Below are 16,991 nucleotides of genomic sequence, written 5' to 3' on the forward strand. Positions count from 1 at the left end.
CACACACACACACACACACACACACACACACACACACACACACACACACACACACAGGAAAAACAAGATTGTGTATGATTCTGGGTATGCCCAACTATCAGTGGGTTCTCCTAACTATCCAATTTCAGATGCAATGGTGTTTCCCCTTTACCTATCCTAAACTACATGACTCAGGTGATCTTTAAGTCTTTTAACCAGTGGTCAGATGAAATGTACAAGGACAAGGGTTTATATCTACCACTGGATCATCAGTACCCAGTATAAACTCTACTTGGAACCTCATAGGTACTCATCATATGTTGGATGATTGAATAAGTGAAATGGGTTTTTTTAATGCAATGTTTTTTTTAATGGCCTATATATATTGAAAATTTATTAAATTTACATGAAATTTCCATAAAATATGCATTCCTATTAGAGGCAACTACAGTTTTAGCATAATTTAAACTTTGACATTACAATATTTGTTATGACATAAACAGAATGTTCCTGAAAATTCTGTTGGTTTTTAAATAATTTCATGTATAACATGAAGTTGTGAATTAAGAATACATAATGTTTCTTGAGGTTTTTTTTTTAAATTTATGTTTCTGCTTAACTTAAAAATAAAAGTTATCGAGGTGAAAGAGATTATTGGAACATTAATGGAAATGCTACACTTTACATTATTTAAATAACATTTTATAAATTATAAATAAGTAATATAGGTTAGAATACATTCTACATGGATGATTAAAATGCTGGAACAAGTTTAAGTAGAACGTAAGGGAAAGAATTTAAACTCCCCATATGTCACTTACTAATAACATTAAATTGCCAGAAATATGATATTTGTCTAAGAGGTACAAATGAAATAATAAGATATTTAGTATGTTATAAAAAATCTATTTGTAGATTACATAAATTCCTTCATTTTCATTCTTGTCTTTTTTTGTCATTTTATGATTTTCAAAAGCAAAACAATGGAATATAAATGTAATTCAAATTAGTAAGAGTTGCTTTTATTAACATCTCTAAATCCTAGATTGGGAAAAAGTTAAAACAACAGATATAAATTAAAATTTTAAAATCCACATAATTACTTTTCCAAATTAGTATGTATAATAGACTATAAGACTCACAATTAAACACAGACAATATACTCCCATGTAAATTAAAAATACACCTTATATCTGGAATATTCCATTCCACTTTAGTTAAAACATAACAAGTAAGGCATAACAAAGTCTAAAAATGATTTAGAGGTCACAAAAAAATGATAAAACAGAAAAGGACTTCTAAAATTTATGAACTCTGAGGATCAAATTGGTTATAAAAACACAAAATATAATCTGATGTTAAAGAGAGGTAAATATAAAGACATAAATCAATGTCAGTTGTAGAAATAAATAGCCTTACAAAATAGCTGTATATATTTAAATACATTAAATTATATAAGCAGTAATATTTTCCTTATTAAGTATAGTTTGATGAGATTAACTGTCATATTTATATAGAAGTATAATTAAGATAGTGAATTATAAACTTGAGATAATTAAGATTCAAGATGATGTCAAACAAGTATAAGTATATTAAGTACATAAATATATTATAAATTAAAATGCTAGTATAGAGAAAGTGGCAGAGCAGACATGCTAACAAAAATAAGCATTTAATTGGCATATTTCTGATATTCTTACCTTTAAAATCTGAAAAACTGATTGTTTAAACAGTAGATATAGAAATGTGTAAATCAACTCATTTTATCAGAGAAATACTGGTGTCCCAAAGATTGTGTAGGTATATATATTCTATGTATGTACGTGTATATATACCATACACACACACACACACACACACACAAGTGGTCAAAATGTAAATATATCGTTGTATCTTATATATTATTTCTCTTCTATATCAGTGTATTTTTAAAATACACTACTTGATAAAACTACAGTTTCTATGTGTAGTTTTCAAATTATAAAAACCTATACCCAAAAGGTAGCTCTATACCTATAATGCAAAGCCACTGTTCTTTATGATTCAAAGAGGGAAAAAATTATAATGAGTATAAAACAGTCTTACTGTGGAGTTTTTTTTTTTTTTTTTTTGGACATTCAGCATACTAGGATTTAATCATTTGTCATCACAGTGAACAGTTTAAGCAGTGACCCCATGAATTAATATACTGTGTATCCACATCTTGGATTCCCACTGGTGCTAATTTTTTACTATGCTATCAACTAGAAATAAGAAGTATATGGTAAGAAGCTGGGCTCAAAAATATTATCCTAGTAAATTATCAAAATAACAAATATGTTTGGCTAAAAAGGTTTCTCCATTTCTTCCATAACTTCAAAGGGATTTCATAGGTAATTAATAATTTTACTTATATAATGACTCTTCCACCAATAGGAAAGTACCTTGTAAAGTTTTGTTTGAAAGGTTCCTCAACTAACAAGGAGTTTACAGTTTGCTTAAATTACCCTAAATGATTCAGATGAAGCCTGTAGCTGCCATTTTTATCTTTTGCCAGAGGTTAAAATCTGAATCAGCAGCAGGATAATAGTTTTTGAAGATTTCCAGGCAAGTAGCTATGTAGAGCACAAATTCAACCAAAAAAACTGTTTCTAATCCAGTTAGTTGCTCTTATTGATATATTAAAATTCATAATTTGATACCCTTGCAGAATAGTATGGGAGAGCTTACCCTTTCCTGTATGACCCCAAATCAAAGTGAAACTAGACCATTAATGTGTAAAAACAACAAAAGTTTTTAGTTTTATTAAGTAATCTGAATCCCTAATTAGGCATTAACTCCTTTTCTTGTGTTCTTGCCTTTTTTATTTTGAATGTAAGTTAGAAAAATACTTTAAACTGTACATTTAAAAATACTTTAAACTTTAATATATACAATGATGCCATTAACAAGTTTACTTAATTGTTCATTTTAGGTTTTTAGCTCAATTAATATTCAGTAAGTGTAGACACTGATAATTCATAAAAAAAAAGCAAGGGTTCCATTTTTCCTGAAACTGCTAACTTTATACAAAATTGAAAATTCTAATGAAATGTAATCTTAAATGAAATAAGCAAAAGGTATCTCTCAGAAGCTAATTAAACAATTTAATTTTAAAGCTTAAAAAGTTTATGAGGTAATGTCACAAATTACATCCCATTTATTCCTCCCTAACCTTTACTTTTTAGAAACTACAGAAGGAGGGAAGGGGGAGGGGAAGACAATAAAAAGTGGCTTAAATCCAGTGCAGCAGAAAAATTCCTTATAGCCTCACTTTTCTTTTTTAAGAATACAAAACAAAGACACTATTCACTGCTCCCTTAGTGGGGATGCTTACTATGCATATCTTTATCACAACTAAGCCAGAGCCCAATAGATAGGAGGCGCCATAATTTTCACAACAAAATAAAATAAAGCTTACCTTTGTATGTGGTTCCTGTCTCTTATCAGGCAAAAACTGGAAATCTGGGGAATCATCTCCATAACTTTCTTGGTTGGCTCAGAAATATTGCTTTTAAAATCTGATTGGGTCTCTTTTTGCTGCAATAGCTCCTGTTTGGCATATTCTTTGAGCCTTTTGTAAAGAGTGCGTAGGCCCTGCGCTGTTCGAGGAGGGCGGTCTACTCCACTTGCATTATAGTTAACTGCTATGATATCCCAACATCTATTCTTTTCCACTATTACTGAATGTTTGTTAGTGTGTTCTTCCAGAATTTTAACATATGGCTTCACAAGCTTTAACAAATCAAGCTTTTCAGATAAGGTAAAATTGGAAGATCTAGCTTTTCCTACCATTGTTCTTTTCAAATTAAGTAGGCAGTTTCTGAAACCACCATGCAGCCTTCAGCTCTGCTCAGCTCTTTTCACAAACAGAAAAAGATCAGGCTTAACTAGGCTAGCCTCATTTAGGCCCACGCCTACAGGGGAGGGTTTATTAAAATTCCTCCAGCTTAAGCTGACGCAGGTTCAGGAAATCTGCTTAAGCCAAGCCTGACCTACATAAAGCTTCTCACTGAAGAAGACAGGAAGGCACAAGCAGAACACACTTGTGTATAAAGAGAACAGCTCGAGGTAGGATTTAATACACAAAGGTCTAGAGATAAGCATGGAACACAGCTAAAAATTAGCTAATTTAGGGAGAATATCGAATTCCGACACGTTTGCCTAGCTGATAGACTGAAACTGCACTGCAGTATCACTTTAATAAAAACAAAAGAGGAACTGTTTTGTACTATTTGTTTACAAATCCAGTAGACAGAAAAATGAAAAACTAAAGATATGAGTGGTGAATGTAGTGATTCCTAACAGAGCCCCTAATCACTGTTTCTGAGCTGCTGTTCTCTCTTACAAAATCTGCATAATGCTGGTCCTGCTGTCAATCAGGAACTGCATATCCTCTAGCTAGTTAGGTTACACCCAGCTCAGACTCCACGGCAAAGCTAAGCTTCTCCTTCATTTTACAGTCTACAGTAGCCACCGTGTATTTTTTTTTTCAGTTACTTAAGAAGAAATTTATGTTGAACACTAAATCTAAAAAGCAGATAAAAATTATGTTTTTAAAGCAATGCATTCATTATTCCAGCTGTAACGTACATGAATATGCTAGCCTGCTTTAGCATGTGTAAAAAACACCATTCACAGTAAGAACAGCATAATAACACCTTAAGACTGCACACAACAAAATCGCATTTGCTATTATTATAGAGTACGATCTTTATTTAGCCATTTTCACACAATTTGGACTATGAAAGGAAACAGCTAGTCTAGTCATTTGCAAGGCCACCAATTTGTGTGTTTAGGATATATTTTCTAATCTCTGTCTGAAACATGATAAATAACAATGTAAACAAATAAGCCTATTTTCTCCTGATATACATGTTTCTCCAGATAGGAGAATGAATTAGAACATACTTGAACACAGTTCCATTCAATCACTTACTGAACACCTGTAAAAATGTTCCCAAGCACTGAGAAAGGCCCAAAGAAAACAAAGGTAAATCTAGATACAGCCCCTATCCAGAGAACTACAGTTCTACAGAAATGCCATCAATTTTCAATTACTTTGTTTCTCATTCTTTCAATAGAAGAGAATTAAATTAAATTTGTTAAGTTCTCACTCTGAACCAGACAATGTGCTAGAATGTGTTATTTGTCAGGAAATGTGTTATTTGTCAGGAAAAAAAGTGAAAGATTGCTGGGTGCACTATAGGATGCTAGGTGTTTTCTGGCATACTCTACTGGGTAATCTGATTTTTAGTAGTCCTTTCACCATCTTTGAGCAGTTTTATTGCTGAGTAAAATTGTAGAAAATAGTAATGCAAATGATTCTTGCCCCTAGAGATGCAAACTGAAAATTGACCTGCTCCAACAACCTGACCACAGTTACTCAAAGGAAAGCAAGAACACAGGATATATACTGTCTTTAAACAATATTATTATTTTTGGAAGAAATACAGGCATTGTGTTAAGAAATGAAGTACTAATGGAAATGTGAAAAAACGTTCAATCTCACTATCAAGGAAATATATACCAAAAATGATTTTCATCCATAAGACATCCATAAGGATGTGAAAAAATGTTCAATCTCACCATAAAGGAAATGTATACCAAAAACGATTTTCATCCATAAGACATCCATAAGGAAATGTGAAAAAACGTTCAATCTCATTATCAAGGAAATGTATACCAAAAATGATTTTCATCCATAAGGCTGGCAAAATTCTTAAAGACTGAAAATGTCAGGAGTGGATGAGGGTGCAGGGCAGAGTACTCTTCTGTACTGTTCATGAGAGTGTAAAATGGCATTTGTGATGGCAATCTCAGAGTACATATTAATAGTTTACATGTGTAAAAACTTCTAAAATTGCAGTAATTTTACTTCTCAGAATCTACCTTGAAAAATACTCAAACACACAAGGAGCAGCAGAGCCTTCTTAGTAGTTGCATAGTATTGGAAGCAATCTAAGAGCACATCAGTTGGGGACAAGTTAAAGTAACTAAAGTATATCCATACTATGGTCTACTCTGGGCAGCACTAAAATGCAAAAGGTAGATTTCTGTGTATTGACATAGAACAAGCTCCAAAATATATGGTAAGTGAAAAAAGCAAGTGAAACAAAAATACATACAATATAATCCCATTATGCTTACCCAAAACACCCAAAGCTAAATATTTCTGTAGGTACAGAAAATATTATGTGTAGGTATAGAATGCAGGTCCATACATAGGTATGAAAATGTACTCCAAGAAGGTCTGGAACTCTTCTGCCTAATTACAGGAGCCATGAGTTGCAGGTAGCTATGGAGCATTTCTTTTTTTTCTTTTTTTGGCCCCACTGGACCACCAGGGAAGTCCAGCTATTGAGCATTTTAAATGTGGTTAATGGGACTGAACTTTTTAATTTATTGAATTTTAATTAATTTAAACAAAATTTTTTACCTGAAGCAGCATATTTTTCCATTAAACACAACTTTATTGTTTGGGTAGGATTACATTTTACTTAACCCTTTTGTCACAAATGATACTATTGTTTCTAGTATTACGGACAAGAACTCCCTCCTGGACCAAACGTTAGTCGGATCCTCTGAGCCTTCTTCTCAACTAGGACTTAAGCAAGGATCCTGCTAAACCAGTTTATAGACAATCCCCCTACCCTTGATACCTAACCAAATTCTTCATACTCCCACCCTTAATACCTAACCAAGTTCCTCTCAGTAACTTTCCACCCACTGACTCCCTTACCCTAACTACTGGCTGTAAATCCCTGTTGTAGTAGCAGTTGAGTTCAGTCTCTCTCCCCTGTTGCAACATTTTTTAAAAAAATAAATTATTTATTTATTTATTTTGGCTGCGTTGGGTCTTTGTTGCTGCACATGGGCTTTCTCTAGTTGCGGTGAGCAGGGGCTACTCTTCGTTGTGGTGCGTGGGCTTCTCATTGCGGTGGCTTCTCTTGTTGTGGAGCACGGGCTCTAGGCACGAGGGCTTCAGTATTTGTGGCATGCAGGCTCAGTAACTGTGGCTCGCAGGCTCTAAAGCACAGGCTCAGGAGTTGTGGGGCACAAGCTTAGTTGCTCCACGACATATGGGATCTTCCTGGAACAGCGATCGAACCCATGTACCCTGCACTGGCAGGCAGTTGTTTTTTTTTTGTTTTTTTTTTTTTATGTTTTTTGGGACTATTTAAACACTTTCTTAGGCCCTTTGTCCTCCACCTCACGTCATGGTAATCATACCAAAATGCACTCACATCCCTCGTTGACTCTAATTGTCTGGCTGTAAGATATTTGAAAGGATTTAAATCATTTTACTTTTGGAATGATTTGGCTGTAACTCATTTAATTTATGATTGGCTCTAATATCTTGGCTATCATCTTGCACATCCAAGGATTCTTATGAACCAAGAAAATGGAAGCTACTAATTATTTTCGAATTTAGTGCGATTTTTGTGAATTTTTTTTGTTTTGTTTTTTTTTAACATCTTTATTGGAGTATAATTGCTGTACAATGGTATGTTAGTTTCAGCTTCACAACAAAATGAATCAGTTATATATATACATATGTTCCCATATCTCTTCCCACTTGCGTCTCCCTCCCTCCCACCCTCCCTATCCCACCTCTCCAGGCGGTCACAAAGCACCGAGCTGATCTCCCTGTGCTATGTGGCTGCTTCCCACTAGCTATCTACCTTACGTTTGGTAGTGTATATATGTCCATGCCTCAATTTCGTTTCTTTTGATGGCTGAGTAATATTCCATTGAATATACGTGCCACTTCTTCTTTATCCATTCATCTGATGATGGACCCTTAGGTTGTTTCCATCTCCTGGCTATTGTAAATAGAGCTGCAATGAACATTTTGGTACATGATTCTTTTTGAATTATGTTTTTCTCAGTGTATAAGCCCAGTAGTGGGATTGGGCATCATATGGTAGTTCTATTTGTACTTTTTTTAGGAACCTCCATACTGTTCTCCACAGTGGCTGTTTCAATTTACATTCCCACCAACAGTGTTAAGAGGGTTCCCTTTTCTCCACACCCTCTCCAGCATTTATTGTTTCTAGATTTTTTGATGCTGGCCATTCTGACTGGTGTGAGTTTTGATCTGTAGTTTTGATTTGCAATTCTCTAATGCTTAGTGATGTTGAGCATTCTTTCATGTGTTTATTGGCACTCTGTATATCTTCTTTGGACAAATGGCTATTTAGGTCTTCTGCCCATTTTTGAATTGGGTTGTTTGTTTTTTTGTTGTTAAGCTGCATGAGCTGCTTATAAATTTTGGAGATTAATCCTTTGTCAGTTACTTCATTGGCAAATATTTTCTCCCATTCGGAGGGTTGTCTTTTGGTCTTGTTTATGGTTTCCTTTGCTGTGCAAAAGCTTTGAAGTTTCATTAGGTCCCATTTGTTTATTTTTGGTTTTATTTCCATTTCTCTAGGAGGGGGGTAAAAAAGGACCTTGCTATGATTTATCTCATAGAGTGTCCTGCCTATGTTTTCCTCTAAGAGTTTGATAGTTTCTGGCCTTACATTTAGGTCTTTAATCCATTTTGAGCTTATTTTTGTGTATGGTGTTAGGGAGTGACCTAATCTCATAGTTTTACATGTAGCTGTCCAGTTTTCCCAGCACGTCTTATTGAAGAGGCTGTCCTTTCTCCACTGTACATTCCTGCCTCCTTTGTCAAAGATAAGGTGACCATATGTGCGTGGATTTATCTCTGGGCTTTCTATCCTGTTCCATTGATCTATATTTCTGTTTTTGTGCCAGTACCATACTGTCTTGATTACTGTAGCTTTGTAGTATAGTCGGAAGTCAGGAAGCCTGATTCCTCCAGCTCCGTTTTTCGTTCTCAAGATTGCTTTGGCGATTCGGGGTCTTTTGTGTTTCCATACAAATTGTGAAATTTTTTGTTCTAGTTCTGAGAAAAATGCCAGTGGTAGTTTGATAGGGATTGCATTGAAGCTGTAGATTGCTTTGGGTAGTAGAGTCATTTCCACAATGTTGATTCTTCCAATCCAAGAACATGGTATATCTCTCCATCTATTTGTATTCTCTTTACTTTCTTTCATCAGTGTCTTATAATTTTCTGCATACAGGTCTTTTGTCTCCTTAGGTAGGTTTATTCCTAGATATTTTATTCTTTTTGTTGCAACTGTAAAGGGGAATGTTTTCTTGATTTCACTTTCAGATTTTTCATCATTAGTGTATAGGAATGCAAGAGATTTCTGTGCATTAATTTTGTATCCTGCTACTTTACCAAATTCATTGATTAGCTCTAGTAGTTTTCTGGTAGCATCTTTAGGATTCTCTATGTATAGTATCATGTCATCTGCAAATAGTGACAGCTTTACTTCTTCTTATCCGATTTGGATTCCTTTTATTTCCTTTTCATCTCTCATTGCTGTGGCTAAAACTTCCAAAACTATGTTGAATAAGAGTGGTGAGAGTGGGCAACCTTGTCTTGTTCCTGATCTTAGTGGAAATGCTTTCAGTTTTTCACCATTGAGGACAATGTTGGCTGTGGGTTTGTCATATATGGCCTTTATTATGTTGAGGAAAGTTCCCTCTATGCTTACTTTCTGCAGGGCTTTTATCATAAATGTGGTTGAATTTTGTCAAAAGCTTTCTCTCCATCTATTGAGATGACCATATGGTTTTTCGCCTTCAATTTGTTACTATGGTGTATCACGTTGATTGATTTGCATATATTGAAGAATCCTTGCATTCCTGGAATAAACCCCACTTGATCATGGTATATGATCCGTTTAATGTGCTGTTGGATTCTGTTTGCTAGTATTTTGTTGAGGATTTTTGCATCTATGTTCATCAGTGATATTGGCCTCTAGTTTTCTTTATTTATGACATCCTTGTCTGGTTTTGGAATCAGGGTGATGGTGGCCTCGTAGAATGAGTTGGGGAGTGTTCCTCCCTCTGCTATATTTTGGAAGAGTTTGAGAAGAATAGGTGTTAGCTCTTCTCTAAATGTTTGATAGAATTCGCCTGTGAAGCCATCTGGTCCTGGGCTTTTGTTTGTTGGAAGATTTTTAATCACAGTTTCAATTTCAGTGTTTGTGATTGGTCTGTTCATATTTTCTATTTCTTCCTGATTCAGTCTTGGCAGGTTGTGCATTTCTAAGAATTTGTCCATTTCTTCCAGATTGTCCATTTTATTGGCATAGAGTTGCTTGTAGTAATCCCTCATGATCTCTTTTATTTCTGCAGTGTCAGTTGTTACTTCTCCTTTTTCATTTCTGATTCTATTGATTTGAGTCTTCTCCCTTATTTTCTTGATGAGTCTGGCTAATGGTTTATCAATTTTGTTAATCTTCTCAAAGAACCAGCTTTTAGTTTTATTGATCTTTGCTATTGTTTCCTTCATTTCTTTTTCATTTATTTCTGATCTGATTTTTATGATTTCTTTCCTTCTGCTAACTCTGGGGTTTTTTTGTTCTTCTTTCTCTAATTGCTTGAGGTGCAAGGTTAGGTTGTTTATTCGAGATGTTTCCTGCTTCTTAAGGTGGGCTTGTATTGCTATAAACTTCCCTCTTAGAACTGCTTTTGCTGCATCCCATAGGTTTTGGGTCGTTGTATCTCCATTGTCATTTGTTTCTAGGTATTTTTTAATTTCCTCTTTGATTTCTTCAGTGATCACTTCGTTATTAAGTAGTGTATTGTTTAGCCTCCATGTGTTTGTATTTTTTACAGCTCTTTTCCTATAATTGATATCTAGTCTCATGGCGTTGTGGTCGGAAAAGATACTTGATACAATTTCAATTTTCTTAAATTTACCAAGGCTTGATTTGTGACCCAAGATATGATCTATCCTGGAGAATGTTCCATGAGCACTTGAGAAAAATGTGTATTCTGTTGTTTTTGGATGGAGTGTCCTATAAATATCAATTAAGTCCATCCTGTTTAATGTATCATTTAAAGCTTGTGTTTCCTTATTTATTTTCATTTTGGATGATCTGTCCATTGGTGAAAGTGGGGTGTTGAAGTCCCCTACTATGAATGTGTTACTGTCGATTTCCCCTTTTATGGCTGTTAGTATTTGCCTTATGTATTGAGGTGCTCCTATGTTGGGTGCATAAATATTTACAATTGTTATATCTTCTTCTTGGATCGATCCCTTGATCATTATGTAGTGTCCTTCTTTGTCTCTTCTGATAGTCCTTATTTTAAAGTCTATTTTGTCTGATATGAGAATTGTTACTCCAGCTTTCTTTTGGTTTCCATTTGCATGACATACCTTTTTCCATCCCCTTACTTTCAGTCTGTCTGTGTCTCTAGGTCTGAAGTGGGTCTCTTGTAGAGAGCAAATATACGCATCTTGTTTTTTTATCCATTCACCCAATCTGTGTCTTTTGGTGGGAGCATTTAGTCCATTTACATTTAAGGTAATTATCGATATGTATGTTCTTATTCCCATTTTCTTAATTGTTTTTGGTTTGTTATTGTAGGTCTTTTCCTTCTCTTGTGTTTCTTGCCTAGAGAAGTTCCTTTAGCATTTGTTGTAGAGCTGGTTTGGTGGTGCTGAACTCTCTCAGCTTTTGCTTGTCTGTAAAGGTTTTAATTTCTCCATCAAAACTGAATGAGATCCTCGGTGGGTAGAGTAATCTTGGTTGCAGGTTTTTCTCCTTCATCACTTTCAATATGTCCTGCCACTCCCTTCTGGCTTGCAGAGTTTCTGCTGAAAGATCAGCTGTTAACCTTATGGGGATTCCCTTGTGTGTTATTTGTTGTTTTTCCCTTGCTGCTTTTAATATGCTTTCTTTGTATTTAATTTTTGACAGTTTGATTACAGGCGGATTCTTTTAATTTATTTATTTAATTTATTTATTTTGGGCTGCATTGGGTCTTCGTTGAGTTCCATGGGCACCTCACTGCAGTGGTTTCTCCTGTTGCAGAGCACAGGCTCTAGGCGCATGGGCTTCAGTAGTAGTTGCAGCACACGGGCTCAGTAGTTGCAGCACGCGGGCCCTAGAGCACACGCGCTTCAGTAGTTGTGGCTCACGGGCTCTAGAATGTAGGCTCAGTAGCTGTGGCGCATGGGCTTAGTTGCTCCACGGCATGTGGGATCTCCCCAGACCAGGGCTCAAACCCGTGTCCCCTGAATTGGCAGGCGGATTCTTAACCACTGTGCCACCAGGGAAGTCCACAGTAGTCTTGAGTAAAGTCTTCTTGCCTGCTTAACTTGTCTGGTAGAATTTTTCTTGACATTACACGTAATCACATCAGCAGTGTAGTCAATCTTAAATTGATTCTGTTTTTTTTTTTGAAAGAATTAATTAATTTAATTAATTATTTAATTCATTATTCAAATATTCTGTCTAATAAGTACATAATACATACAAGAAGAATGTTTATTGTTAACTTCTGAAATCTATTTTACAAAGCACTTGAATAAGCTTTAGTTATCTGGAAAATTTACTTTTGTGGAAACCTTATTTCATGAAAATGCTAGGTACATTGTGTTAGTGTACATAAATTCTGCTTGAATGAATTTTTTCTATGCACTGATATAACATTTAATGGATTTGTTTGAATATTTTATGCAGACAGCACAAATTATAGTGATACCCTGTATAAACTGTAATTGATTATTAATCTGAATTACTTATTCTGTCTTAATTATAATTAAATTATTTTTCTAGCTAAAAAAATAATGGGCAAACTTTTTAATATAAAAAAGTATACTACTGATGCAGAATCAAGTGCAGATGCAGAAGCTAGTATTCTTACTGGAATAATAAAGAAAAAAATGAGAGACCGAACTAAAGCATATTACATATTTCATACTGAATACCAAATGCAATGTGCTAAAGCAGAACAACAGGAATAAGCTATTTAATGCATTTTAAAAAGTTAAAGAAAATAAACTAGACAATGCTAAGAGACACTGTCAACAGACACATAGTAAATCTGACAAGCAGTTTCCTCTCAACAAGAACTGATGAAGTTTAGGCACCTCAAATCAGAATTAAATATCCAGAAATATTTTTAAATAATATGTAACAACGTCTGACCTTGTAACTTTGGCCAGCTATAAAATGGTTTGGTTTCTTGCACACACAAAAAAAGAAAACCATTTTTAGTAAAGAGATGGTAAAAATACATATATACTATTTCAGTTATGGAAATATTGCCAGAAAATTATGGGGAAAAGATTTTAAACGATATTTTAAAAATGAAAGATCTTCAATTAAGCAGCCAATAATTGCCTGTAGAATACAAGACCTAACATATCAAATATCAATTGTTTCAGTATTTTTTAAATTGCAAGTACTTCTCTTTAGATTTAAATGAGTTATACAATAAAAGTTATACAACAAAAGAGATACTGCCCTATTAACACATGAGTCACACTTTATCTCAAAGGACTTCAAAATTTACAAAGAAATGTTATCAATTCATGACCAAATAGATATATGAACTCATAACACAGATATTTTTTAATCTATATCTGTCAAAGAATTTCAGCTAGACATGGAAAAATAATAGTTCTACTGCAATAGATGATGCTCTGTTAGGTTAAGTTTAAAAATCTGGATTTATTGAAATTTTAAAACAAGAAATCAATATTTCATTTGTTACTCTGTTCCACACACATTATGAAAATATTGTGCTCAACTTTCTAGAGCAGACTCTGAAAAAAAGAATAGGGGCTTCCCTGGTGGCGCAGTGGTTGAAAATCTGCCTGCCGATGCAGGGGACACGGGTTCGAGCCCTGGTCTGGGAAGACCCCACATGCCACGGAGCAACTAGGCCCGTGAGCCACAACTACTGAGCCTGCGCATCTGGAGCCTGTGCTCCTCAACAAGAGGCCACAACAGTGAGAGGCCCGCACACCGCAATGAAGAGTGGCCCCCGCTTGCTGCGACTAGAGAAAGCCGTCGCACAGAAATGAAGACCCAACACAGACAAAAAATAAATTAATTAATTTTTTAAAAATGTCAAGAATATAGTTGTTAAAACCATTTGGAATACATATGCAAATACCAGTTTATGGAACTGGTTAAAAAAGAAAAAAATAGGGCTTCCCTGGTGGCGCAGTGGTTGGGAGTCCGCCTGCCGGTGCAGGGGACGCGGGTTTGTGCCCCGGTCCGGGAGGATCCCGCATGCCGTGGAGCGGCTGGGCCCGTGAGTCGTGGCCGCTGGGCCTGCGCATCCGGAGCCTGTACTCTGCAACCGGAGAGGCCGCGGCGGTGACGGGCCTGCATACCGCAAAAAAAAAAAACACTAATGATTTTTTTTTGTTCTTTGCCAGTGCTCATTGGTTGAGTCATGGAGAGTTTTATAAATTACTGTACTGTCTATAAAATTTATAATTATTATTGTTTATAATTATTGTACTGTTAACTCCAACTCAAGATTTTTTTTAAAACAAAAAGAATACTTGCTAAACATTCAATAATCAAAGACAAAAAAATGGCAATGTGATTTACATTTTCTCATCAATATCACACTGTATATGAGTGAGCTACATTTGAAAATCCAAGGAAAAGAAAGGCCTATTTGTGACCTGGTTAGATAGGTAAAAGAATATATGTTTAACGTAAAAATTTCCATAAACATACAACTCAGTAACTAACCATATATATCCCTCTAACATGAATCGACAGAAAATTTTAATTATAATTAAGTTTTATATAAATTGCATGAAAAAACTACAAGAAGAATTTGAAAAACACTGTTGATATTGATAAATTTAGAGCTGCTTTTAAATTTATACATTGCTCTTTTGAATTCAATGTTAATAATACTGAGTTGACACAAGAATTAGTAAATTTGCTTAACTTGGACAGACATATTTTTTTTTTTGAAACTGACATGCTTTTGTTTCCAAGTCATATCAATTCTTCTAAAAAAGATGAACTAGTTTTGTTGATGTAGGTACAAATATAAACAGAAATTTTTTAAAACTCAATTCAGCTAATGGACAACTTTTATATATGTTTAGAACTTAATTATTTCATAAATATTATGAAATCTAAATACTAATCAAGAATTCAAAATAAAAATACAGCATCCAAATTGAGATATGCTGTAAATGTATAATATACACCAGCTTTCAAAGACTTAATATGAATAATAATTTAAAACTTTTAATCACATGTTGAGATAATATACTTATTGAGTTAATTAAAATGTATAATTAAAATTAATTTCACCTGCTTCTTTTTACGTTTATAACATGGTTACTAGAAATTTTTTAATATTTATATATGATTTATATTATATTTCTATTGGACAGCTTTGGTATAGAAGGATAGGCACCAAACTAATGACAGCAGTTATTATTGGAAGGGGACTAAGATTGACAGGGACAGTTAAGAACCTTTAACTTAACTGTATTATTATGAAATTTATAAAAGTATATTCATATTACTTAGATAATCAAAATTAAATTATAAATAATTCTTACAAACTAAGAAAAACAATGCAACAGAAAAACAAATATAGAATACAAACAGAATTTAAAGCATAAAATATAAACGTCCAATATATAAAGAGCTCAACAAGTAATCAGGGAGATGGAAAGTAAAAGACCATAGTTGTTTTTACCCATTCAACTGGCAAAAGTTAAAAAGTTTAATAGCATGTGTTAAGGAATTTGGGGAAATAAATTCTCTCATACAGTAATGATGGCAGAGCCATTTCAGAAGGCAATTAGCAAACCATATTAAAATATAATGTAAACACATTATGATCTGACAACTGAGAAATATTTGCATAAGTTCATAAGACCACATGTACAAGGATGTTCACTGCAGGATTGTTTTTAATAAAACTCCTAAATAAATCATGTTATATTCATACCATGGTATTCTCTGCAGCAATTAAAAGAATAGGTACATCTATATGTTCTAAAATGAAAACAAAAGTCTCCAAAGCATACTAGTGAGAACTGCAAAGTACTATCAGCACGGAACAACTCCATCCAAACCCCTGCACTAAGAGACCTGACCAATCCTAGGATGGCCTCTAGCAGCCTAAAGGCCCCAACCTAGCCTCCTTGTGAGCTCCATTCTGGAAAAGCTCAGAGCTATCAAAAGAATTTACTGTTTGTTCTAGCTAACACCTGACCCTAGGCCCCTGACCTCCCTTTGGTAGGGCATTTACTAAATCTCCCACAACTCAGGAGTGTCTTTCTCAAGGACCTGAAAGTCATTCCTTTGAAATGTAATTATCAGGAAGAAGAGAGCCAAGGCCTCCCAGTCTTAGTGAGAAGGTAGAATCCTAACTTTGATAACTGCTAGCTAGCAGACAGAGCTGCCATAATCTCATTTACACAGACCTACCTTTTGTAATTTTTTACTTCCTTGACTCTACTTGAGCTCCCTCTTTGACTCCCTCATCCTCCCTTCAAAAGCTGCACAAATCAGAATGGAGCTCAGGTCTTTACCCCACTGTCAGGAGTTACTGAATAAAATCTGTGTCCACTGCTTTAACTAATGTCTGGCTTTGTTTATCTTTGACATTAGTGAATGAAAAAATCAAGCTGTAGGTAGATATATGTATACTGTATGGTATCATTTATTTGAAACACACCACCCACATCAATAATACCAATTTCTAGGGGCTTCCCTGGTGGCGCAGTGGTTGAGAGTCCGCCTGCCAATGCAGGGGACATGGGTTCGTGCCCCGGTCCAGGAGGATCCCACATGCCGCGGAGCAGCTGGGCCCATGAGCCATGGCTGCTGAGCCTGCGCGTCCGGAGCCTGTGTTCCGCAATGGGAGAAGCCACAACAGTGAGAGGCCCGCGTATCGCAAAAAATAATAATAATACCAATTTCTACAGGTAAAATATATAAGAGCCTAGCTTTACCTGTAGTATTTTAGATAATTTTATGGGGAGAAACGTATTTAGATACATTAATCTTTTTTTTTTTTTTTTTTTTGGTACGCAGGCCTCTCGCTGTTGTGGCCTCTCCCATTGCGGAGCACAGGTCCCGGACGTGCAGGCTCAGCGGCCATGGCTCAGGGGCCCAGCCGCT

The 16,991-nt window shown here is 35.0% G+C and overlaps 2 protein-coding genes across 3 annotated transcripts in view; both read right to left on the minus strand.

The window, feature by feature from the left end:
• FSBP (fibrinogen silencer binding protein) overlaps positions 1 to 3,792 on the minus strand; it is a 4,895-nt gene extending 1,103 nt beyond the window's left edge. Inside the window, exon 1 of the mRNA XM_007453242.1 lies at positions 3,419 to 3,792. Within this exon, the coding sequence (XP_007453304.1) occupies positions 3,419 to 3,792 (374 nt within the window). The remainder of the gene's footprint in view (positions 1 to 3,418) is intronic.
• Positions 1 to 16,991, minus strand: part of RAD54B (RAD54 homolog B) — a 100,151-nt gene that overhangs the window by 58,677 nt on the left and 24,483 nt on the right. The window contains exon 1 of one of the 2 annotated variants that reach the window (XM_007453244.1): positions 3,419 to 3,876. The exons of the other annotated variant lie outside the window; for it this stretch is intronic. The gene's annotated coding sequence lies outside the window, so the exon portion shown is untranslated. Of the gene's footprint in view, positions 1 to 3,418; positions 3,877 to 16,991 lie in introns of those variants that run through there. 2 annotated transcript variants of the gene reach the window in all.

Source organism: Lipotes vexillifer, unplaced genomic scaffold (genome assembly GCF_000442215.2).
Source record: "Lipotes vexillifer unplaced genomic scaffold, Lipotes_vexillifer_v1.1 scaffold1038, whole genome shotgun sequence".
In the NCBI taxonomy this organism is placed as follows: Eukaryota; Metazoa; Chordata; class Mammalia; order Artiodactyla; family Lipotidae; genus Lipotes; species Lipotes vexillifer.